This window comes from Mycteria americana, chromosome 28 (assembly GCF_035582795.1).
Source record: "Mycteria americana isolate JAX WOST 10 ecotype Jacksonville Zoo and Gardens chromosome 28, USCA_MyAme_1.0, whole genome shotgun sequence".
Lineage (NCBI taxonomy): Eukaryota > Metazoa > Chordata > Aves > Ciconiiformes > Ciconiidae > Mycteria > Mycteria americana.
In genome coordinates this window covers 234,267-258,903 of record NC_134392.1, presented here as the reverse complement: position 1 = coordinate 258,903, position 24,637 = coordinate 234,267, and the positions used below count along the sequence as shown (strand labels likewise).

Here is a 24,637-nt window from a genome sequence, read left to right as displayed (position 1 = left end):
TTGGATGGAGCTGGGTGGCAGCCCCAAATTGGGGTGTCAGGTTTTGGATGGAGCCAACGCACGGCTGCGATCCCTGCCGCGACGCGTACCCGCCCGTTAGGGCTTGACAAAGCTCCCCTAGGACTTGCACGCTGCAGAGCTGATCCAAACAGGTCCAGCACTAAAAAAAAAAAACCCCAATAATTGCTATTTTGGAGCCATGCATCGCTATAGCCCAGCCGCCCTCCGGAGATCTCGCTGGTACCTTTGAGCACGGCCAGTCCGGCGATAAATAAAATGCCTTTGCCTTGTGTTGATCTTGATGACGTTGGGTGGATGCGTGTGGTCCGGTTGCAATTTCATATTAAAATACTGAAAAGCATCTGCACCCAGAGCCATGCTGGGAGCAGCTGGAGAAAGGGAGATGATTTTAGGATGCGTGATATTTTAATGCCGGTCACCGGGATCCTGCGATAGGGACCTCTGATGGAGCATGAATCAACCCCGTGGGGACACGGGTCGGCTGGAGATGTGCTAAAGTGGTGGCATTTGGTGGCTGTGGTTCACCGCTGTCCTCCGGGGAAGGTAAAGGATCCTGCACGTGCCCGAGATGGAGAACTCGTGTCCGGAAATTGCGCAAAATAACGGTTTAACATCATTTCACCGCAGCTGAAGGAACATCTCTTGCTTTGCTCTTGGTGGTGTCCTCCTGTCACGAGCAGGTCACCGGTGTCGGGCTTGTTTCGCTACGCGCAAAGAGGTGGAGAAGGGAAGCGGCGTTTGGGGCTTGCACGAAGGGAACGTTGGTCTCTTAAACAATGGTTCCTGAAGAGCAATATCTGCTGTTGCTCAACTGTTGGTTGAGTCCGTGCATCTGTCTTGGTCTGAGCTGCCCCAGCTGGCGGTCGTACAGCCCCGTGCCCAGGGAAACACCAAAAAAACCCCAAGAAATTGCTCCTTAAAGTCTTCTGGTAGATGTTCATGTGGTTTACAAGCCCAACCCTTAAGGTAGAGTTTACTCTTCCTTACCCAAGCCTTAAATTCTTTGTCATGAAGCGTGCGTGGTGGTCTTGAGATGCTGCTGTCTGTCCCACCCCTTCCCGATCGTTGTTGTTCCAAAGAGCATCTGGATGACCCTTCTTTGGGGGTAGGGACTTGCAGATGGGAGGCGGGAGCAAAGAGCTGAAGCAGTTGGTTTACGGGAGCCTGGGGAATAAAATTAACAGGATGAGGAGCTCAAAGTCTACTCAGCCCTTGCAATGCTGGGGTTTGTCCTAGATCTGGGCTTTGGTGGGATCATGAGACCTCATGGCACTGTCCTAGTTTTAACTGTGAAGTCTCGGAGTGAGTTTTAGGGGTGTTTTGGGGGAAAATGTGTCGTTCTTGCAAGGTGAGTCCCCACGTGAAGCGCTCCAGCGTAGGAAATCATGCTTTGGTTTGATCTTGGGTTGAGCAGAGAGCTCCGGGTGCCTCTAAACCTTTTTCTGGAGTGAAGTAGCTCACGTGTAGCCCATCCCAAGGTGTGTTTGCCAACTGCTGGGCCATTTTTTTATGGTCCACCTTTGAACTCCACCCAGAAAAGATACACAAGTCATGAGATCAGACACCCAACGGAGGTGCAGCTCTTGCTTAATCTTGCCTTAACTCTTCAGGACAGTCCCCTGGTGCTTGCCTTAACTCTTCAGGACAATCCAGTGGCCTTTTCTGAGGTTTCTTGCATGGGCGAGGGGCTGCCCCTGAAATCGTGGCTGTTTTCCAACGTCGTCTTCTTCCTCGCTGGTGTTGGGCTGAGTTTAAGCTGTTGGCTTTCAACCTCTCGTAACCGGGAGGTTGAGCTCACAGTCCCAGTAACCTTCCTCACTAGTTACTGCTTTGTCAGCCTCTTAGCCTGCGAACGGTGCCAGGAAAGATGTCATGTTGTTGCCTAGCAAATAAATAATTGAATACTTGAGTCCAAGACAACAGGCAGGGCTTAGCTGGAGCTGGGACGTGGAGTACAGTTGGAAACCCTAAAGTTGCATGGAAAAAACCCCACGCTACGTCTCGTCTAACGCAGGGGTAACAAAGCTCTCGGCCGTGAATCTCTTCCCAAAGACTTTTGGGGTTAGTAACTATCCACCCGTGCCGTGGGTAAGCACCAAAATAAGGATTTGATGGCAGCACAAGGGTTGGGTTGAGCGGTTGCTTGTGAGCACGGTGATGTCCTTATGGGGGTGGATGGTGGGTCACAACGTGGTCCTCGAACGTGCCGCCAAGAGAATAGGGTGGGTGTTGTTGAAGGCGTTTTCTTGCCGTGGGTGGTCTTCGGTAACACAAAACCGTGGCCCTCAATGGGCAAGGTCTGTGGTGAGGAGGGGTCCTGTCTGGTGCCCGGTGGTCCTTCTCGGTGTGCTGGGAGAAGGTTTCGCCCCCACGCTTGTTTGCGGTTGTCCAAGGCGCAAAGCACCTGCCGTGCCCGTCTTTCGGTGTCTATAAATAACCTCCCAAATCCAGCACCCCCCGAGCAGCCTCTCTCCCCTGTGCCGTCGCTAGTGCTAACTGGGCCACGGTTTAAAAATAAGCCGGGGGCAACACCGGGCACAGCCGTGGATTCTCCTGCTGCCTTGCAAAGTAGGACATGGCCCAATCCTTCTTCTCCGCTGGGCATTTATGGGCGGGAAAGGTGCTGTACTGGGTGCAAGCCTGTTTTTTGGCCGTCCGAAGCCAAGTTCTTGGTTGGGGCAAGTGGGGGGCGTAAATGTGGTGTGGCTGCAGTATTGGGTTTTGAGGGGCAGCTTGCTTCTGTCCTACAGCCCAGGCTGCTCTCCTGCTCCACCCAGGCTGCCAGATGTCTGGAAAACCTCAGCAAGTGGCCTAAATCTAATTTTTTTTTTTAGTATCGGGGGAGATAAAAGCTATTCAGGAGCGTGTAAGGGGATAAGTGGCTGTGGCAATGACCCCTTTTGCAAGAGGAAACTGCTGCTGGGTTAAGCAGGGGATGGAGATACCATAAACTTCTCCCAACCCCAGCAGAAATGAGCTAATGCTTCGGCACGAGGCCACGTTAATCCTTCTCTGGAGTTTGCTGCTGATGAGAAAATGAAATTCATGTTTGCACTGTGCCTCCTGCAGCACCGTGTCTGGCTGGTACTGTGGGGGATAACAAAAAAGGGAGGTGTTTTTGAGTATGTTAACAGCAAAAGGAGGACTAAAGAAAACGTTGGTCCGTTACTTGATGAGGTTGGTCACCTCATAAATAGGGATGAAGATAAAGCAGAGACATTTCACGCCGCCTTCACCCCTCTCTTTAAGACCGGTGATGGGCCCTGCGACCCCATGGAGTTGGGTTGGAGTTGGGTTGGAGGACCACAACGGGGGGAGCGGTAAGCTCCCGGTTGACTTTGAACTTGTATGGGATTTGCCGCAGCAACCGCATGCACGTAAATCTACGTGGTCCCGATGGGATTCATCCCAGGGTACTGGGAGAGTTGGCCGATGTTCTTGTGAGACCTTTCTGTTATTTCTCAAGGGCCTTGGGACTCTGGAGAGGTCCCGGTCAATTGGAAGCTAGCAAATGTTATTCCAATTTCCAAGAAGGGCAAGAAAGATGACCCTGGTAATTATAGACCTGTCGGTCTCGCTTCGGTGCCTGGTAAAATTATGGAGAAGGTTATTCTGGGAGTTACTGAAAAACACTTGAAAGACGATGCAGTCATCAGGCAAAGCCAACGTGGGTTCATGAAGGGGAAGTCATGTCTTCCTAACTGAATATCCTTTTGTGACAAGGTTACCCACCTCATGGATGAAGGGAAGGCAGTGGATGTGGTTTTTGGGGATTTTAGCAAAGCTTTTGATACTGTTTCAGGGTATCCTCCTGGACAAAACATCCAGCATACAGCTAGACACGGACACAACGCGTTGGGTGAACAGTTGGCTGAAGGGTCAGGCTCAAAGACTTATAGTCAACGGGGCAACATCTGGCTGGTGGCCACTCACTAGTGGTGTCCTCTAGGGGTTCTTCTCTCTTCAATGTTTTTATCGATGACCTGGACACGGGAGTTGAGTGCACACTCAGTAAAGTTTGCTGATGAGACTAAATTAGGAGAAGCTGTTGATTCCTTTGAGGATAGAGAGGCCTCACGGAGAGATCTTGATAGGTCAGAGTGCTGGGCAATCACCAGCTGTATGGCACTGAACAAGGACAAATGCCAGATTCTGCACCTGGGATGGTGTCATCTGGGATGATGTAGATTTAGGGCCAAGATTTGGGGTCAAGAGGCTGGAGCGCAGCCCTGCAGAGAGGGATCTGGGGGCTTTGGTTGATGGGAAGCTCAACGGGAGTCAACCATGTGCTCTCATGGGGTGCATTAGGCACAGTATAGGGAACTCGTTTTAAGACGTGGTTGTCCCATGTCTTGGTGTGACCTCACCTTGAGTCCTGTGGGCACTTTGGGGCTCCACAATCTAAGGAGGACGTAAAAAATACTGGAACGTGTCCAAAGGAGGGCAACAGAGATGGTGGAAGGAGTAGAGGGCGTGAGTTGTGAGGAGCAGCTGAGGATACCGGGGTTGGTCAGCCTGGACAGGAGGAGGCTGAGGGGCCACCTCATCGCTGTCTACAACTTCCTTGTGATGGGGAACGCAGAGGGAGGTGCTGCTCTCTTCTCTCAGGTGTCTGGTGATAGGGAATGGCTTAAAGTTGCATCAGGGGGAAGTTCAGAGTGGCCTTTAGGAAAGAGTTCTTCATGGCAAGGGTGGTCAAGCACTGGAACAAGCTCCCCAGGGATGAGGTCATGGCCCCAAGCCTGTTGGGTGTTCAAGAAGAGTTTGGAGAAAGCTCTTAGATGTAGGGTTTAACTTTTAGCTTGCCCTGGGTGGAGTCAGGAGTTGGGCTTGATGATCCTCACGGGTCTCTTCCAACACTGGAGATTCTATGTCCTTGTGTCATTGGGACACACTGGTTTCAACCCAGCTGGTGCTTTGCGGTTTTGGGGGAACCTAGCTGGTTTTAAGACACGAAGTTCTTGCCGCAGAAGCGTGGTGTCCTTGTTGCAGGAGAACTGGTGGCACTTATCCCCCTTGGGTTTGTCTCTAGGGTGCAAAGTGGAGCTGAGCAGCTGCTTCCCTTCCTCCCTGGTGGCACCATGTCTGGTTTGTCCTCCTTGTAACCGTGTTATCTGTTGCGTTACTATAGTTCTGGCCCGTTCGCGTGGTCAAAATCCTTCTTTTCATGCTGTCTCCCGAAAATGTGTGTATCTGGGGGAAGAGACTTCTAGGGTTCGGCCGTCAAAGACTCCAAGATGTAGAAAAAAGGATTAGTTTAAGGATGGAGGAGCTGGGGAAAGTGTTTCTCCTCAGTTTGTACCGTATATTCCTTGCAGAGATGTCTAAGCACAGCCTTAACTCTATCCCCTGGGTAGGGGCTGCAAATATTTTCAATTTATCTCTATTTTCCAGCAAGCGTTGCTGGTGGCCAGTCCCTTCTTGCTCATCCTGGGGCCGGAGTCCTGCTTTTCCACCCTGGGGTCTTCCCTGGGGTGTTTAGGAGCCCTCCAGCCCTCCTCTGTGTAGGATGGTTGAGTGGAGGAAGGACCTCAGCAGCTTTTTGGGCTCCATCTCATTATCCTTGTTACTGGAGCCCGCCGTGTTCCTGCCAGCCCCGACACGGGGGGTGAGATGCCGCCAGGCGAAGCCGTCCAGCGATTCTCCATCACCGCAATAACACCAGCGCTTGGCACCGATGCCGTGCCAAGGCGGCCCCGAGAGCCCACGCTCGCGCCAAGGACCGAGTCCAACCTCTTGGCTCGGTTCGGGGAAGCGTCCGTGCTCTCGGCAAGGCTCGCCCATCAACGTCGCGTGCTCTCCGGAGCGCTGCAGCACGTACGCCGGTGTGATTAATAAGCGTTCCCAGGTCTTCGTGGTGGACGGTGGGTTTCTGTAATTGGAAAGGACAGCTCGTTACAGGCCGACAGCAAGGAACAGCAAGAAGAAGATCCCTCAGGAGTCTTCTCCGTGGCCTTATAGCATCCAAAACAGCCTTTGGGGATCTTCCCGCCTGCTAATATTACAGGTACAAAAGAGCTGAGCCTTGTGGCTTCCCAGGGCTCCTCTTTTTAGGTGATTAAAACCCCGTTTTAATGATGGCAAAGCCAAAACCTGCTGGCGGATGGAGGAAAAGGTTGATGGGGGTGAAAGACGTGGAGTTGGAGGGACCCAGAGCGAAAAGGGGAGGGCGATGTGAATCGCTTGCATTCATCACCGGTAAAAACACTACCACTTTTATGGGAGCAGCCGAGATCTGCTGGAAATGTAATAGAGATGGATCCAAACAAGATGAGCTTGCAACAGAGTCTGGATGCCTTTCAAGCAGCTTGGATAGAAACTGTTCTTTCATTAGATGCTGGATGTGTCCTCTGCTGACGAGGAAAGTTTTCTGCCACCCGTCACATAAATCTTGCTTAAAGCTGGATGGAGCAGAGCAGGGTCTAGAGGATGAATTTGCTTGGAGGCCTGATAACTCTTTAAGGGAAATTAAAAAAAAAAAAAAAAAGAAAGGTTTTCAAGGATCGGCTTGGAATCGCCTCTGAAAAGGCTCAATTTGGGCTCTTAGCTGCGGGTAAAAGACTTGAATGGAGGGCTGGCACCCTCGGGCGGTGCTCTTTCTCACTCGCCTTTTGTTTTTAAAAGGCTTGGTAATGGGGGAAATGCAGAATTGGAAACACCTCGGGTAGAAAACACCCTGTTAAACAGGTATTTGCACCCTGATTTGCAGAGGGAGGTTTGGACCGCATGGTGCGGCAGCTGTAAAACCCGGTGCAGATGCTGGATGCAGGACCCACCGCTGGCAGCGTCCCTCGGACCGCGATGCTCAGGGCAATCCCCGTCCCACCAGATTTGAGGGTACGGCTGGGGAGCCCCGAGGGGTTTGAGTGGTAAAGGAATGGCCACGTTTTACGGAGCATCCGTACCCGGTCCGTCGGCTTGCTTGGAAATGCTTTGGGAGATGGTTTGGTGCCGTGCCGGCGCGCTCGGGGCTGTATGAGGCGGGGATGGTTAAGGAGAGGTTGCGAAAAAGATGTCTTTTTAGGGGGGTTGGAAAGTCTTTTTAGGGGGGTTGGAAAGTCTTTTTAGGGGGGTTGGAAAGTCTTTTTGGGGGATGGACATAGAGCAAATGGCTTCCCTGCCTGAAGCAGGCAGCAGGCACGGAAGAGCAATTAGCATTTAGGTGGTGGTGTTGCATCTCGACCCTATTCGAACCTCAGCGTTGTTTTCTTGAAGGACGTGAAGGTTTTGTCGGAGGTTTTGCCAGGCTCAAAGCGGGAGGTTTTGGGTTCGAGATGGTCAAACGGGGTTGGTGCTGTCCTGAGAGGTGCTGTGGGCCGAGCACCTTTGGTGCAAGCGATGCTGAGAGGTGGCAGCGTGGTCCAAGCGTGGTGGCGGAAGGAGCAGCGTCGTCCTCCCGACCTGATGCAGATCGTAGGATCAGCCCCAGGTTCGGGGCACTGAATATCTGCCCTTTGCCCCGTGGTCTCATCCTGGTTCTGCAGGAGTCTCGGAAATGCCACCGGAGCCCGAAATCATGCAAACGTTTGGAGTAGCCTGGGAAGTCTGTTATCACCCTGGAGCCTGGGAGCAAGCCCTCAACCCTGACTACCGGGCTCGTACCACCAGCTTTTGCCTTTCTCTTGGAGGAAACGCAGCCCAAAGCTTTGCGTCGCGGTGCCTGGAGCTTTTCGGACGGCTCTGGGCTGTGCATCCCCCAATTTAGGGCTGGGAGCGGGGTACAGCTCTGGTGCATCCCCCCAGGCTCTGCAAATACTCCGAGAGCTGAGAAAACCCAAGTATAACTCGCGTCCTCTGGCCAGGGAGCGCGGGGAGGCTGGAAATAAGAGCAAAGCTCCTCGCTGGGAAAGTGTCGGGTTCCCTCTCGGCCGTGCCAAGCTAAACAAGCCACGCTGTTTGTCTGCTCGCAGCAGAAGAGCTGGTTTTCCCCGTGGTAGCCCTTCCTCGCACCTGTTTCAGTTTCGGTTAATCTTGCTCCTACACCAGCGATGAAACCCCGCACGGGGTCTCGGCACGGACTCCTTGACCTGTCGTGCGCTGAGTTTCGGGGAGAAACGGGGGGGTTTTTCCGCCTCGTTAGATTTGCCGGAGGTTTTCCAGCGGGGAGCGGATGCCTGCGGAGCGAGTTCAAGCTGCTGACAACGGGCTGGCTTTTCTCCGCTGCCTTTCGAAGTCGTCCGTGAACTGCAGGTTGTAAACCACAGCTAGATATATATTTTTTTTTTTCTTCTATTTTGGTGTTTTGTTTTTTTTTTTTTTTTTTTCCCCCCCAACCACACAGTTGGTGACTCAGAGCTCCCATGTGATCGCTGAATGCAGCAGGTCGTCCATCATCCATCTAACGAGCTTCCCATCCCGTTGTGGTTGATCATCCCTGTCTCTCTTCTGATTCCTGGGATTACCCCTGGCTTTTTCGGCACAACATCCCCATCCTTTTCCCTCGAGGTGCTGCTGCCCGACTCTCCTCCACGTCGGTGACCTTTCTAAGGCACCCTTTGCAGGTATGGGACATCACCAGCGGCTGATCGGGCTCTCCAGGAGACTCTTTAGTGCAACCCCTCAATGCTTCCTTCTCGGTTGAGTCTTTGCCCCCATGGATGTTTTTTCCGGTGGCATTCATGATCTTCTGTAGATCTTCCTCTACGTTCATGGGTCTCGCTGGGTTTTACGCTGCTGGGATGCTTCTCCTTCTCTACCTTGAGTAGGTTGGTCCCACTTGGTCTCCAAAGCCCTCACAAGCCCTCGCTGTTGGGTTGCGGTGGCCAAAACCCCAGTGGAGATTCCCCCCCCCGCCCCCCGAGTCCCCGGGCTGCTGCGGGGACGTCTCCCAGCTCCGTTGGTCATGGAAGGGTGCGGCCCTTCCTCCAGGCAGACGGCTCGTCCTCTCCTGGCTCCGCTCTTTGGCTCACAGACCTGCAGGTTGGCCTCTTTCTTGGAAAAGAAACCGTGTCGCTGCGCAGCTGTTTGTGAGAAGACGACGGTGCCCAAATGGTTGAGGTTTGGGAGATAAAAAATTAATGTCATCTTCTGGCCACCCCTGGGTGGCCCTGGCAAGTCCTACAAGGGCTGGAGGGACTGTGCTGTCCCGGGAGAGCTGAAGGGAAGCATTCGAAGCTGCGGTGTGGCTCCCATCCAGACACTTAACATCTCCTTTCCACCCCGGTGGGACTTCTCCAGCCCTTGGTGACCAGCGAGATGAGGCATCTCATCCCTGGCTTCATCTTTTTCCTCCTCAATCGGAGACGGGGTTCCCGGTGGAGCGACTTTGGTGGGCGAGTGAGTCACCCCGTGCAGCTCTTCTCTCCGATGGAGATGGGCCAGTGCTCATGGTGGGACGGGTGCTTGAAGCTGCCGGCTCCCCTCACATCCACGTTGAGGTCCTGCTGCTCCGGCTCGGGCGTAACGTGGCGCTCACCAGCCCCACGCCGGTACAGCGTCTCCGGTTAAGCCTCGGTAGAGTCCTTCATCCAGATGTTTATGTGAAGTCTGCGATATCGTGGCAAGCTCTCGCTGACCATAAACATCCCGGGGAGCGGAGCCAACATCTCGAGATGTGTCATGCTTCCTACGGCTCCGTCTTCCAGAAGCGCGCAAGGCTTCCTGAGCTCTGCTGACTCGGGCAGCTTGAATGTGAGCCTGTGCGCACGAGCCAACAGGCGCTGGCTTAGTTTAGTTTAGGTTGTTTTTTTTTTTTTTTTCTTCTCCGGTGTGAGCAGTTTGCTTAAACCCAGCTGTCCCTGCGGGACCCCTGCCCTCTCGGCGTAAAAACTTGGGTGCTGTCTTGAGAATCGACAGCAGCGGTGGATGGGTGATTCTTTATTTCTGAGCCAGACGCGAGGATCTCTTGGGTGATTCTTTATTTCCCCTGAGCCAAAAGACGATGATCTCTTGGAGGATGATGAACTCGTGTGTGAGGAACGGTGTGCTTCAGCAGGAGGGTTGTTGCTCTTATTGGTGATCAGCGCTGGGAGAGAAGTGCTTGACTTGAGCGTAAGTGGCCGGTTGGTGCCAAACCGGTGCCAAATCTCCGAGCTTTGCATGGGAGGAGCGACAAACGCAGCCGCCGAGCGCGCAGCGAAGACGTTGCATCCCATGAAATATCTGCTTGGCACCGGGGGACGGCACACGGAGCAACCCAAGGCTTGCTCGATAACGCAGAGGTCCCATCCAGAGAGGTTCGAGCGAGTTTTTGTACGGATGCAACACGCACCGATCTGTCTGGACCAGCAAGAACGAACTCTGGAGCCGCTGGAGGGAGCGTGCCCGGGCACAGCCGAGCCGAGAGACAGCCAGGGTGCCGGGTCTGTGTTTCGAGGGGAAGGGCTAAGCCTGGGCGTGACAGCGATGGCAGGGAAATTCTGCACGGCGAGAGGAGAGCGAAGGATAACCAGGGCCAGTGGCATCGGGAAACCCCCCCGTGGAAAATGGGTCCTGGTGGGGTTGGAGCCGTTTGGTGTTTTTCTGGGTCCATGGTGCGTTGCTCGGCCTCGCCGCCCAAGTGGGACGCCGGAAAGGGGCCGGGGGGGGGGGGTCTTGTGTGCCTTGCTCTGAGCGGCCGGGTTGCTGGAACGAGCCGGAGCTCGCTGGGATGCTGAGTCAGCACATTCAGCGCCCTCCCCTTGCAGCCGTGCCGTTCCCCACCTCTGTCTGCTGCAGAGACCACTTCCTGAGCAGGCGTTGCCTTTCTAACTGCTCAAGGGAGAACCGGTTGCAATAGCAGGGACAGGATAACCCCGGACCGCTGCTGGTGACGGAGGCGAGAGGGACCCGCTTGTCCTCAGGCGCGTGGTAGGACGCGGGGCCATGTGCCTACGGTCTTGCATGGGGTGTTGGGATCCACGGTGTCCGGGCAGGGTGAAAACAAATCCTATTTTGCATCTAGAAACCAAAGAGGGGACCCGGTAGATGGGATCGACTCCGCGCAGGGTTGTGATCCTCCTCCTGTGCGAAAGGAGGGTGGAAACCCACCGGGCTCGATATTTTTAGGGGAGGTGAGAGCTGGAGCCCGGTGCTTGCCCCAAAGCCCATCCATCAGGAAAGGCCAGACACTCGCCGGTTGCTTCAAGGTTTCTTTGTGCCCGTTGAGACCCGCAGGCATCGCTGCGTGTTGCTGGAGGATGGGGAACGTAGGGCGGCTTTAGCCCGGAGCCAACGTGCTCTCCATGGTCTTGTCCTATGGGAAACGTCCACGCGTTCGGCCTCGCTCCGTGGCTCACGGTTGTCTTAAAATTTTTTAGTAATGCTGATACTGGAGTGTTGCTGGTTTTGGTAGTTCCTGAAGGTCCTTGTCTCTTGCTTTGGAGTTCCCGGTGGTGTGGTTTCTCTTACCAAGGGCTTTCTGGGCTTGGTAGGGCCAGGACATTGTACCTGTCCTCCAGGTTGTCCTGGTGTCTCCCCATAGCCTTGGGTTTCCCGTGGGGCAGCAAGGAGAGCCGGTCCCTGACCCATCCATCATCCAGCCCTGCCCCTCCAGCTGCTCAGAGTTGCTTTATGGCCCCCCGGCCCCTTCCCACGCTGCCGTTTCATTCCGATGATGTTCCCGTGCTCATGGGGCTTCCCAAGCCCCAAGCGGGGCAATCACTTACGGGATGGAAATGGGATTTGATTTTTTTTTTTTGTTTGGTTTGCTTTGCCAAATCAAGCATGGGCCAAAGGCTCCCTGAAGCGAAAGGCAGGAGGTTTTGGCTCCTTCTGCACCAAAATTGCTTTATCTTCTGCCCGAGCAAGGCTTTGGGAGAACTCTGAGCCCCCACCGAAGGCTGCTACCCCTTGAAGTTCAGTTGTTGTGGGAATGGTTTGGTGGTTTGTGCCTGGATTAATACTGGGAACAGGCAGAGAGTAGCAAGCATGAAGCCTTTATGAAGCTGGGGAAAAAATATTTGCGGTGCTTCTTGTTTAGCCTCAACATCTTTTTTTGGTGGAAGGGGGGATTTGGGTTGGAGGGCTAATGCCAAAGCAAGAGCAGGTTGTCCAGTTTGGAAGATCTCCAAGGATGGAGGTGCCATGGCGTCTCTGGGCGGCCACCCTCCATCCCCACGTACAAAACGAACCCAAGGAGGGGACCGAAGCACGGGGATCGTGCTGATCCCCGGCCTCCCAAATGCCTTTCGGATGTCTTGCGCCTGGCCTGTCTCGGTGGAGAGATCCTGCGTGAGTCACTGCGTTGAGATAAGCGTCGAGTTGTGGAGGAGAAGAGCTCTGACCTGCTCCTCTGGCAGCCAGCTCTGTCCCTCCCCGGAGGTTTCTGCATTCCTTACTTTTTGATCCCGCTCCCGTCTTTCCCGGTAAATTCTCTACATTAGACCCACTGAAATGGCTCAAAAAGAGCTGAGCCGGCGCAAGGGATGACTGGGACGCGTGGTGCCGGCAGGACGGATGGGACCGTGGCTGCCGGCATTCAGCGCACCGTTTGCTGTGGTTTTGGAGCTGGTCTAAATTTTGGGCTGCCTGTCCCCTGCCTGCACAGTCTTGCCTCCTCTTTCTGGGTCATCTCCAGCATTGCTAAGCAGCTCAAGGAGCCAGAGAGACCATGTGTGGATGGCTCCACTCCTACCGGGATTAATACAGCTCGGTGTGGCCTCGGTGAGTCGATGGGAGAGTAATTCGACAGATGGTAGCACCGGTGCGATTAAAAAGATGGGATCCTCTGGCTGGGGAGCACCGAGCTGCATCTATTCAGGATGTTCTTACCCCTACGTTGGGTTTTTCACCTCATTACGGGGCTGGACATCGTTCTTTCATCAGCAGAGTCTGCTTTACCCCCTCGCAGCGATGATAGAGTCCTCCAAACTCCCAAGTTCAGCTGCTGGCCCGAGCTGAGCAAAGTCCCAACCTAGGCAGCTCCTCCCAGGCCCGAGCATGGGTTAAAACACGAGCAGCTCCAACCGGTGGGTTATTCATCCTGCTGCGACGAGCTGATCCCCTCGCGTGCGAGCCTGCAGCGTTCATCTCCTGGGACTAGAGCAGACACGTCGGGGATGTAAGCGTTTATCCACTCCGCTCTTCATGGACTGCCATCGCTTGGGCCCTTTGCGGTGTCTTTTCCTGCCTGTGCAAAGTCCAGCAGCAGAAATATCAACACCTGGATGCTGGTTGCACAACCCTGGGCATTTCCAGCCCTTAAATACACGAACTTCCAGCACCCTGCCCCCGCAGAGGGGTGAAGGGACCCACGCCGCTCCTGGGAAGCCCGAGCAGAAGCGAATGCAGAGCTGTCGGTGTCGTGTGAACACAACGGCACCATCCCCGGCTCCGTCGGCAGCCGGCTAAGCCTGAGACAGATGAGACACGATGTGCTGCCAGCACGCCGTGCTTTGAAGAGCTCCCGTCCTCAAGGTCATCTGCCCGCAGGCTTAGGAGCGTCCTTAAATACTGCCCTGAGCTGCCACGCAGCACGAAGGAGAAAGAAATGTCTCTCATTTCTGTCTGCAAATGGCTGAGAGCTTTCATCGGAGCAGGACCCGGAGCTACATGCAGGAAAACCAACCCCAGACGTGCCCATTTTCAGGAGGAATCGTGAAGTTCGTGTCTCCGGCAAAGCCTGTCCTCGTGCCAGCTCGTCTGCATTCAGGAGCACAAGCAAAATCTCCAGCTTGCTTCTGGCAAGCCACAGCAAAGGGCTGGAGAATGCGATCGTCTCGTCTGGCTCTGGCAAGAGCGTTTGGATGCTCGTGTGAGACTGGGGGTGAAATGATTTCTGCCGGAGAGTGGCTGTTGCGAGCACGGAGGGATGCCGGGCTCTTGGGACGGAGGATTAGCATCTACCCCAGGGATTTGGGGCAGGAATACCATTGAAGAGCTTCAATCTGGCATGGGTGGCCACCCAAACAGCTCCAGGCTGACCCCGACACATGCAGAGCACCCAGGATGCTTGTCCAGGTGCTTTCGGGGGACGGGGAGGACATTGGAGCGCAGGCGGTCATCTTCTCTTGTGCAAGGGAAAAGCTCTGCCGTGAAGCATCTCGTGGTGCTCGTGCAAAGCCCTTGCCTTTATGTGGGAGCTGTTGACCCTATTTAGAGTGAGTTGGAGAAGAAAGAGCTGCTGGTTGCACCCTCTTTTGCAGGATCTTCATGTTTTGCTTCTCCTATCACATGCTTTCAGCCTGGAGCCACGTGCTCACGCGTGGGGATGTCAGGATTGCCGAGCAAAAGCACCGCCGGCACCTTTGCCCGCCGAACGCCACTGTCTGCGCTGCAAACACAAGCCCAGCTCGGGTTGGACCTGCCGTGGCTCTGCCGGCACGGACGTGGACTCGGAGAGGTCTTCTTGCGTGGCTGCTTTGGGCTGCAAGAGCCAAGTTTGGGGCTGTGGGATGGATTTGGAGATGGGCTGGGATGTGGGAAACGAAGCTCCTGCTTCCCTGCATTTCCAGTGAGCTTTTGGGGAGCTAAATATCTCCTGTGGTGTTGGGGGTTGGAAAACCCACCCCGTCTCTTGCTCATCGTATAGCAGCGGGTGACTGAACGTTTCTGGCGTGGGATTCCTCATTGCACTGGTAACAACCCCAGATCTGCACCATCTGATGCAGCAGAAATCCCCATGGCTGGGTTGGGTGGTAGCACGCCGGTAAAAACCCAGCCGCTCGGCTCTGGCACCACCACGGCGTGGGGACCTGGTGTTTTCCCACCGCTATTGAGCGCTAATCCTGCTCTGTGGGTCCATCTGCTGGTTTTTTTGGCACCACTGGTTGCCGTCATGTTTTTGGACCAGGAAAGGCGACGTGTCGAGCCAAAAATTTTTTTTTTTTTTTTTTCCAGGTTATTTACAATGTGCAGAAGCTGTATCAGCTGCTGATGCCAAATGAGCGATTCTTCTGGTACCTTTTGCTCTCAAATTAAACACCCGAGATTAAAGCGTGAGCCTTAAGTAGGAGCTAGTCTTTAATTCCAGAGCTAAATCATGCCTTGCAACATCTTGTGTTACTCGGAAGATGATGCAATAACTCACCCCTTGCCTAATACCATTGCTCAAATGGCAAGGTCCCTCAGCCTGGCTGTAGAGGAGCTAAAATATCTCTTCTTGCCTCTTTTTTTCCACTTTGTTCAGATAGGCTGGAAAAAAACCCAAAGCCTGGGAGAAGACGTGTAGGCTCAGTGAAGGCTTTTTGGAGGTGATCAGCTGCTTTTGAGGGCTTTTGGAAGCCCTCGGATTGCTCAGAAAAGTGGTGTTGCAAATTCCTGTCCCATATGCTTATTTTTTGATTTCGGATGAGTCCAGTTTTGGTCTTAAACCAAGTGGAGGAGCCTCTTTTTTTTTCCTCCCTTGACTGGAGACTGGTTCATCCCATCCTCAGACCGATGTCCTCTGGAAGTAACCTTCTGTTGTATTCACGGGATGGAGCCTTATGCAGTTTGAAGTTTGGGAAATAATAATATTGTAGAGTTTTCTTTAAATCTTCACTCCTTTATGCTCTTTTAGGCTGTCACTAGACACCTCTTGGGTAGAACACTTGCAGGAGAATAGTTTCTTGGTTAAACTCTTCAGAAGAGAGATCTGAAGACTCTTCAGAAGAGAGAACCAGCCCTGTTTCTGGCTGGTCTAGGGTCTTGATGGAAACCACCATCCAAAAGACCTCTTTGCTTTAGACTCTTGAATTGATTTGGGTTTTTAATCTTAAAATCACGGAATAGTTGAGGCTGGAAGGACCCTCCAGAGGTCTTCATCCCATCCCTGTGCTCAAAGCACAGACAAATTCAAAGGTAGGTTGCTCGAGCCCCATCAAGTTGAGTTTTGAGCATCTCCAAGGATGGACATCCCCCACACCTCTGGCCTGTCCTAGAGCTGTCCCGCTCTCACAGGGAAGAGCTGCTCATGTTGTGATTTCCTTGTCCTCTCATCGCACATGTCCAGGAGGAGTTTGGCTTCATCTTCTCTACACCCTCCAATTAGTGGCTGTAGGCAGCACCTTCATGCTCTCATCTTGAAGCAGAACAAGCCCAACTCCCCCAGCCTGTCTTCATCCATCACATCCTCCAATCCCTGATGGTTGGGGACCTTCATTGGCCTGACTTTGTTGGATGTTGGATCTATCAACGTCTCTGTGACCTCCTGATGCAGCAGGGCAACCTTGCTAATTATCACAGCTACCCTTTGGTATGTCGTTAGTCTTAAAAATATGCGTTGAGTAGCCCCGGTATAAAATAAACCGGACCCTTTGTGTACGAAGCATCTGCCGTACGAAGAGCGGCGATGTGAAGAGCACCTGAAGGTGCATCCTGGTGTTTTCTGGGGTGGTGGTGAAGGTTTAGGCGAAATTTTTGCACCTTGATATGCTATCGAGCCTCTCGAACGTGCCGATAACCTCTGCTTATCAACCCTGACTGTGATGGGCTCGACGAGCCGGGGCTCTTTTGGCTCTTCTGGAGATGTTGGTATTTCTCAATCCACGACCTTTGAAACGTGTTATGTAAGGAACCATCACCGAATTTGTCTAGAGCTGGGGCTGCTGTGTCTAGGAGAGCTCCTGCTCTCTGCGTAACTGCTCCCGTGCCGGGAAACTCACAGGTTTTCCCTTATCTCTGGCTTTTTGCGTGTGTTTTGGCCACAGGCTCGTGTGATGGCTCGATTTTGAAAGTGTCTTGATGTCCTGGCCGGGTTGCTTTAACTCTTGGGATAGGGGAAAACCAGAGAGGAGAGACCCATGGCCCCGATATGAAGGGTGTTTGATCTCTTGGAGGAGAGCCCGTGAGCTCAGAAACGAATTCAGATTCGCCGTGCTCTCTCGGGAGAAGCTGCAGCCACGCTCCTGTGGTTAGAGGAGCAGCTCTTGCTGGATTACCATAGAGGGTAAATTTGAGCCTCCTAAGTCCAAGACATTATACTCCCTCATCTCTCGCTGTTTCCAAGAAACCAGGATTTGCAGGGAGTGCAGTTACGTGCTCATCAGGAGAAAGATAAATCACTGCATGTTTTCCTCTAAAGGAGATAGTTTCTAAAAATAGGAGCTGTGCTGGAGCTCCGGAGAACAAAAGAGTCCCTGGAAGGCTCCTGCCACCGTCTTTTCGGGGCCATCGGTGCTCTCTGCCCCTCTCCATCCATGCTGTGGGGATTTATGGAAGTGTTTAAAATCTGCCGATTTGGGAGGGTTGGCTTTTTTCCTGTCCTTTCCCCCGGCATTCCCGCCCTGGTCGGTCGGTGACTCAGGCTTTCCTGAATGAACACTGCCGGTCTCCTGTGACCTCGGCAGCTTGGCCCTGGATCCCGCCGGCCTTTTCCAAAATGATTTTGAAGCCAAAAGGACCTAATCTGGGAGCCAGGGACGCCGCCACCTCTCCAGGGCAGGCTCTGACAGCACCCATGCCGGATAAACCCCGGCAACGTGCATGGTCCCAGCTCTGCATCTAGATGAAAGAGCTCCAACCCCATCATCTCCAGATGAGACCTACATGTTGGAGGTGCTCAGCCTTAAAAGTCTCGCCGCTAAGGTGGCTCGCCTAAGATGTTAGAAGGATGGGCAGCCAACCCTGGCTTTTCCCGGCCCTCCTCTGCTGTTGGGGCAGGTCCTGCCCTGCCTCCCCCATCTCCATAACCAGTGCGGTGGCCTGAATACCACGTTCCTCCTGGTTTTATGGCACGTAATCAGTAATCCGTAGAATAAATGCAAACTGTGAGCGGCTGCGTCCATCCCGGAGGGGACGGAGGTCAGTTTGGGCTGTAGAGGCTCTCACAGGCTGAGCCTGCAGACGGTTGCAGCAAAACCCATCTCCTTGGCCGCGTGTTTCCAAAGTGCTCCCCGTTTCCTTCCCAGGACGTGCAGCTTGATCCCGCTCTCTCTCATCTTTACGTTCAGCATTAAAGGCTCTCTGGGTCGTTGGATGGCGCGTGGTGGAGGCTGAGCTGCTCCTTGCATGTCCCTTTTCTCCATGAGCCCCAGGCATGGTCTGTACCCTCCATCAAGCTGTTGACACCTCCTTCCCATGGCCTCCTGGGTATTTCCACCGCGCCGATGCGCTCCAGGCAACTCTGGGGCCGGGCTGCTGGGCATCCCATGACCCAAGATGACGATGATGGGAGCAGGGGTGCGGGACAATTCCTTGTTCCAGCAGCAAGCTTGCTTGCCTGGGGCCAGGCTGCCCATGGCTCAAGATGATGATGATGATGATGGGAGCAGGGACGGGGGACAATTCCTTGCCCCAGCAGCGAGCTTGCTTGCCCGAGGCTGGGCTGCTGGGCATCCCATGACCCAAGATGATGATGGTGATGATGATGAGAGCAGGGATGCAGGACAGTTCCTCGTCCCAGCAGCAAGCTTGCTTGCCTGGGGCTGGTTCGCAGCAGGAAACAACGTGGATTCACCCAGCTACGCCTCGGCTTCCCCAAGCTCCCAGCCGCGCCTGTAATAACAAGCGAGTCCCTGCTTTCCGTACAGCTGGGACAGGCAAGGTGTGGCCGGAGCAGGACGGGGAGGGGATCCGGCACGAGGAGCGAAACCCCCGTGTCCTGCCCTGACCTCAGCCCTGCCCGATGGAACTTCTGGGCCAGGTAGGTTTGACCCAGACGTCTTCGTTGGACGCGGCCGAAGGCTTTCCTCCTCTTGAAGAAGGACGTGTCTGCGTCCGATGTATCTCCGCAGACCCTGCAGATCTTCAGGAGGCATTTGCCTGCCTGTCGCCGCTGCCTGAAATCCTGCCTCGCATCTTCTCGCAGACAGGCTTGGAGGTGATTTAGCCCAGGACCCATCCTGGGGGTTCAGCCAACACCGGAGCGAAGCAAAGCTCCTTCAAGCCCCAGATGATGCTCAGGCACCCGGAGAAGCCCTGCTTGCCGGTCCAAGGGCGGGGATGCACGCCGGCACCGGCACGGCTCGTGAGCTCCAGCCGTAGAGCCGGGGGAACCAGTCGTCTTCGTAGGGCGGACCAAGACAACCTTTGTCCAACCGCTCAGCCACGGCTCCACGCCGGATACCTCTCCGGCAAGCAGGGGCAGCGGGAGCGCGGCCAACGGCACGCGCATCTTCCCGTTAAACTGCTTAGCTGCAGGAATGATTATACACCAAATAGTTGTGCGCGGGATTAAACCCTCTTAAGTGTGGCTCGGAAATCCTCCTGTAATCCGGACCCGGCTGTAGGAGGGAAGGATGGGCAGCAGGAGCAGAGGGGGTTTATCTGCTGGGAAAGCTTTTTTAACACACACACACACGCACACACAAAAAAAATCACTTTATTGCAAATTGCATTGAAGAAGCCTCGCTTGGGCACTGACCTTGGAGCTTTCCTCTCTGTTGCAGATGAGCCCGATCCTGCCCTCTCCGGTGCCGTCCCAGCCACAGCTCACAGGACTGAACTCGGGTAAGTTCCCAAGGGATGTTGCAGAGCGGAGAGCACCCGGGAGCCCGTCTCTCTTTGCTAGTGGTACTCCAGTTACACAAAACCCCAAAATATCTCCCTGGCTGTCCCTGAAGAAGGTTGTCCCACCACCGAGGACATCAGCAGGTCCCTTCGGAGCCAGCCAGCACAGTCCCTGTGCAGAGCACAGCAGAGCAGCGTTGGCTGCTCTAATTCATCTCCCTTGTCCCGCTTCCCAACAAACCACGCTGCTTCTGCCCACCCTAAATTATCCCTCGGAGCCATGCCGGTTCCCCTCGGAGCCATGCCGGTTCCCCTCGGAGCCATGCCGGTTCCCCTCGGAGCTGCTGGGTCTGTCCCTGCTGCGAGGGAGAGAGAGGTGCTGGGAGGTGGATGCTTGCTTTGGTTGCGTTGGGTGTCCCGAAGCTGCTAAGGGGTGTCCCAAATAGCTCTGAGCACCCTGGAAAAGGCAGATTTTGGGGTGCCGGCCCAAGGCTCAATGCAGGGCAAGGGTCCTTGTCCCTCGTGGCACCGGGAATCCGCGCCTGGCTCAGAATCGCTCTCTGTCTTAGCCTGTCTAGCAATGCAACCAATGCCCAGCACGTTTTAATGGGCTTATTTTAGTATCTGCCGTTGACTGATCCTTCCTGGGCCAGCGGTTTCCTCAGTGAGTTATTTTTAATAACGTTTGCAGGGTTTACGGTGCATATGGGAATCACATTTCCCCGATATCAAGCCATAGACAACGGTGAGCCCGTCCTCCAGTCCGCAGTAATTTCTCCCAAGTAAAAACAGGGAAAGGTTTGGAGCCGGGAGGGCGAGCACGGTGGGGTGGGAGGGTCAGTTCGCCCCTAAACTTGGCTTTTTCCAGGAACGAGCTGGAAAGAAATAGGTTTTAAAAGAAGGAGAGAGAGAGAGAGAGGCAGCATGAGAACCATGTGGAACTGGCAGCCCTGCTGTCTCCAACAAAGGCACTTTGTTCTCCCAGCAGCACAACTTGACCCGTGAGATAGTGTTTTGCTGGCCCTGGAGCAGCTACTTGCACGAGGTCTCAAGTCACCGGGCTTCTCTGGGTGTCAGGCTCTGCGGTTTGGCAGATTTCTTCCGTAGGGATGGTTTAGCAGGGAGCCAGAGCCGGGATGGTGGTGGTTTGCATCTCCCTCTTGGCCGTGCATCTATGCCACGGGTGCTGCGTGGAAGGAGAAGCCGGGCATGAAGCTGGCTGTGGAGGACAGAAGCTGGGTCGTGTCCTTAGGGCAGGGATGGGGACGTGGAAGAGTCTTGTCTCGCTCTGCAGCTCGGCGGATGCCCCGAGTCTCCTCGGCCCCTGAGCTGCTGGCATCTGCCAACCCCCCGTGAAGCTGCCGTCAGGGACATCGGGGCTCCTGGGTCTCTTGGACCCTAGTTCAGAAGCCTAAATGTGGGGATCCGGTGCCATTCGAGGCTCTCTGCTTCCCCACCGAGTCTCTTACCACCCCAGCAGAAGGGCTTCGAGGCTCTTGTAGATCCTGTCTCATAACTGTTGGTCCCATGCAGATGTCTCCAGTCCCTCGAGGCATCTCAGAGAACATCAGGTGCCTCTGTTGCACCCTCGTGGCTCTCACCGTGTCCCTTCTTCTTCCCTGAAAAAGCCTCCAAGCCCAACGTAGGACTTTCAAAACCACCAGGCTGGGACTGCCCATGGGTGCGCACGGCCCCTCTCTAACACCCAACGCATCTTCAGGGCCGTGGTGGTACCTGCAGCACCCGTCTGGGTGGCATGGGGCCACCCAATCCCACTGTAGAGCTCACCCCATGGAGGCTCACGTTCTCCAGCCGCTCGGTGGGGTCTTCCCAGCTTTGGGGTCATTGCCGAGGGTTTGGAAGAGGATGGGGAGGAACCACCTCGATCCACTGTGGCTTGGGGTCTCTGCACAGGGCAGAAAGACTTCCCACTCCTGCTGTGGAGAGGGATCACCCAGGGACCTTCATTTAATCATGGAGACAAACCATCCTTTGGTCCCAGAGACCTTTGGTGTGGTCCACAATGACGCTTAAATCTGTTTTTATGCAACTTGGAAGAGTTCCTTGGCCTGTTCTTTGGCCTGATAGCGACAAGTGTCATTATTAAGAGCAAATATCCCTGTTGAGCTGGGTAAACAGGCGGCAATAAGGTGTCCAAGCATCCCGAGGAGTTAGCAAGGGAAAGGGAAGGAGAAGCAGAGAGTGGGGTGGAGCAAGGGAAAGATGACTTCTGGCCCAAGGCGGGAATTGGTGATGTGGTGATGGGAACCCAGCACTCCTATTGTGCCTGGCATGAACGTGGAAGAGCCACCGCAGGGAGCGGACACAGCCGTCGCTGAAACGAGCTTGGAGCAAGCCCAGAAGAAGATGCAGAAATTATTCGAGCTGCACGTGGCCAAGGGAGGGTGGGAAGGGATGGGCTTGGTTTTGTCCTAAGTCTTTAATATTTGGGGCGATACGGGAGTCACCATGAAACCCCCAGCCTGCGGTATGCCGTAACACCACGCAGGCTCGCTCTGGTTCCAGGACAACCCTTTTGTAAATGGAAACGTTGGTAATATCCCGTTACCCAGTTATTAACTCTCAAAACTTATTTGCAGCTCCACGAATGAAGAGCATTTGGAGTTCAAGAAGGCTTTGTACAGAACGGATGCCAGGAGCTCCCTAGACCTGCGAAACATGACGGTGTCCGCCAGCGTGACCTGGGACACCTCCGCTCTGGAGACGAGAGCGGGCGATGGGAGAGAAGAAAGCACTTTAGAGAGACTCTCTGGCTTGAAGGACTCGAAGGACGCGCGGTGCGTAAAGGAGTCGGCATTCGCCGTGGAGCCCCAGGTTGTAAATACGGTGCGGGTGGATCCTGAGCAACTGGAGAGCGACTCCGAGGACCTGGATGGTGGCAAGGTGCCAGCAGAGACACCCAGCCCTTGTGCAGGGGCATCGGTTGGTGGCGGGGAAGAGAAATATCTTAAAAATGAACCAAAGCAACTTGAAGGCCTCAGCAAAGAGCACTTAGATAAAAGTAAGAGGGGAATCCAGAGGGTTGACTGGATTTCTAGACCCAATAAAAGCCCAAGTCCTCACTATAAAGACATAAGCAAGCCAACAGATGTAGCAACCAACTTGCCCTTTCGGGGACAGGCTGTGCGTGAAGTGCCTCCTCCGCTGACTCCGACGGTGTTCAGAAAAACGCTAAACCCTGTCCTCGGCAAGTCCAAATCCCTGGAGAGCTCCTCGTCCCACAGGAAGGGGCTGATGGTCGACTCCGACTTGGACGAGATCAACCCGCTCAACGCGGCCGAGTGGACGATCCAGAAGCCGGGTCTTCAGCTCGGCGCGGACCTCGCCGTCGGCAAACAGTCCTGGACGGTAAATGCCGAAGACTCGGTGGAGCGGATCCCGTTGATGTCTCTGGAGCCCGCTCCCTGCAGCTCCTACGATATCGAGATGAGGCCCTACGTGTGCAGCGTCTTGTTGGAGGAGCAGGGGAAAGAGGAGCTGGGTCCGGAGGAGGACCCTACGGTGTACACCTGCATCGAGTGCAGCATTTACTTCAAGAAAAAGGAACATTTGATGGATCACATGCTTCAGCATAATCGTGGACCAGGGAGGGACCAAGACAGAGATGCTTTGGGAGGGCAGTGTCAATTCTGCTGCAACGAGTGCGGGTGGGCCTTTGGAGACCCCACGTCTTTGGAGCAGCACAAAAGGCTCCACCAAGAGTCTCGGGAAAAAATTATCGAAGAGATCCAGAAGTTGAACGAGTTTCCCGACGAAGGTCGGGAAGCCCGGCTGCAGTGCCCCAAGTGCGTCTTCGGCACAAACTCCTCCAAGATCTTTGTCCAGCACGCCAAGATGCACGTCAAGGAGAGGAAGGACCAAGGGGCAAAGAACATGAATCTCTTTGGAAATGCGGGCAGCGGAGAAATACGGGATAGCCCCGTGCACGGCATCTACAAACACTTCAAACCAAATGAACACGTGTCCCTGCAGATGCAGGTACCACCTCACGGCAGCGGCAAAGGGCTCAGCACCTGTATGCTCTGCAGCTTCCCGGCCCCCAACGAGAACATCCTCAAGGAGCACATGAAATACACCCATTCCCACCTCTCCTGGGACGCGGAGGTGTACGAGGATGATCCCAATCAACCAGGAACTAGCAGAGATGCCTACAGCCCAGCCAGGCCGGGCCGGTTTGCAGAGACGGATTATTTCGGCAAAGCAGACCGGCTTTTCCCTCCACCTCACCGAGAAAGCACATCGCATTACGAAGCGGTCCACGGTTTTGCCCTAACTCACCCGCGACTCGACAAAAGCAACGGGGCTAGTAAAAAGGACTACCAGACATCAGGGTTTCATGCCAGGAAAGCAGCTCCGTACGCTGCCCCGCATAAAAACCTGGGGTTGTCCGGTTTTCCCTCCGCTAAAGCTTATTCGCAGTTTGCTCTGCAGCAGCTGAAAAAAAAGGCAGCAGCTCAGCACCTTGAGGGAGAAGGCGATGGTCTCAGGAGCCACCATATGGGGCTGGAAGAGCTCAGGCACAAGTGGGTGTTGGCCAACGATGCTGGGAGCATGGAAGAGGAGATCTCCGTAAGCACAGAAATAGATTTGAGCGAGAGCAGAGGCATCAAACCCGTCGCCATCCCTCAAGCTGCCTTGGACCTCAAGAGGACGTTCAGAGACACCTTGAAAGCCACGGACTCTTCGATAGCTTCAGAGGAGCAGCAGCAGCAGTTGCGGAAGATGGTCCCCATCGTCCTTCTGGAGGAGGTGAACCTGCATCCCAAGGCAACGAAGCGGCCCCGGGGGAAGCCATTCAAGAAGAAAACGACGCTCCCTTCCCGGGAGTTCATGATGGAAGAGCCCCTTCCCTTGGATATGCTCCTACTGGATTCTCCTCTGGAGGGTCCTCTGGAGCTCGATGACCTCTTGGACTCCGACTCGCCCATGCTGAAGAACGAGGAGAGAAAATGTCCCTACTGCCCAGACAGGTTTCACAACGGGATCGGGCTGGCAAACCACGTGCGGGGCCACCTCAACAGGGTGGGGGTGAGCTACAACGTCCGTCACTTCATCTCAGCGGAAGAAGTGAAAGCTATTGAGCAAAAATTTTCCTTCCAAAAGAAGAAGAAAAAAGGTAGTATGTATTCAATTCACTGTGCTTTCTATTTCCTTGTTTTAATCGGTGGGGTTTTCTCCTCCCACCGAGAAATGGGTACGTATGGCACCGTGGTCAACCTGAAGCGTGGTGACCACGGCACAACCGGTGACGTGCGGTTGTCTCAGGTGCAGTAACCCCCCCCCACCCTCGGAGGCCTGATCCAGGGGT

The 24,637-nt window shown here is 54.5% G+C and overlaps 1 protein-coding gene across 6 annotated transcripts in view; it reads left to right on the top strand.

Annotated features, from left to right (window-relative positions):
* The window catches only part of WIZ (WIZ zinc finger), a 60,576-nt gene that overhangs the window by 16,389 nt on the left and 19,550 nt on the right, over window positions 1-24,637 (top strand). For 5 of the 6 annotated variants that reach the window (XM_075525946.1, XM_075525949.1, XM_075525948.1 and 2 more), the window contains exons 3-4: window positions 19,248-19,308; window positions 21,909-24,448. In XM_075525946.1, the coding sequence (XP_075382061.1) occupies window positions 19,248-19,308; window positions 21,909-24,448 (2,601 nt within the window). The remainder of the gene's footprint in view (window positions 1-19,247; window positions 19,309-21,908; window positions 24,449-24,637) is intronic. The other variant, XM_075525945.1, reaches the window with a different exon arrangement.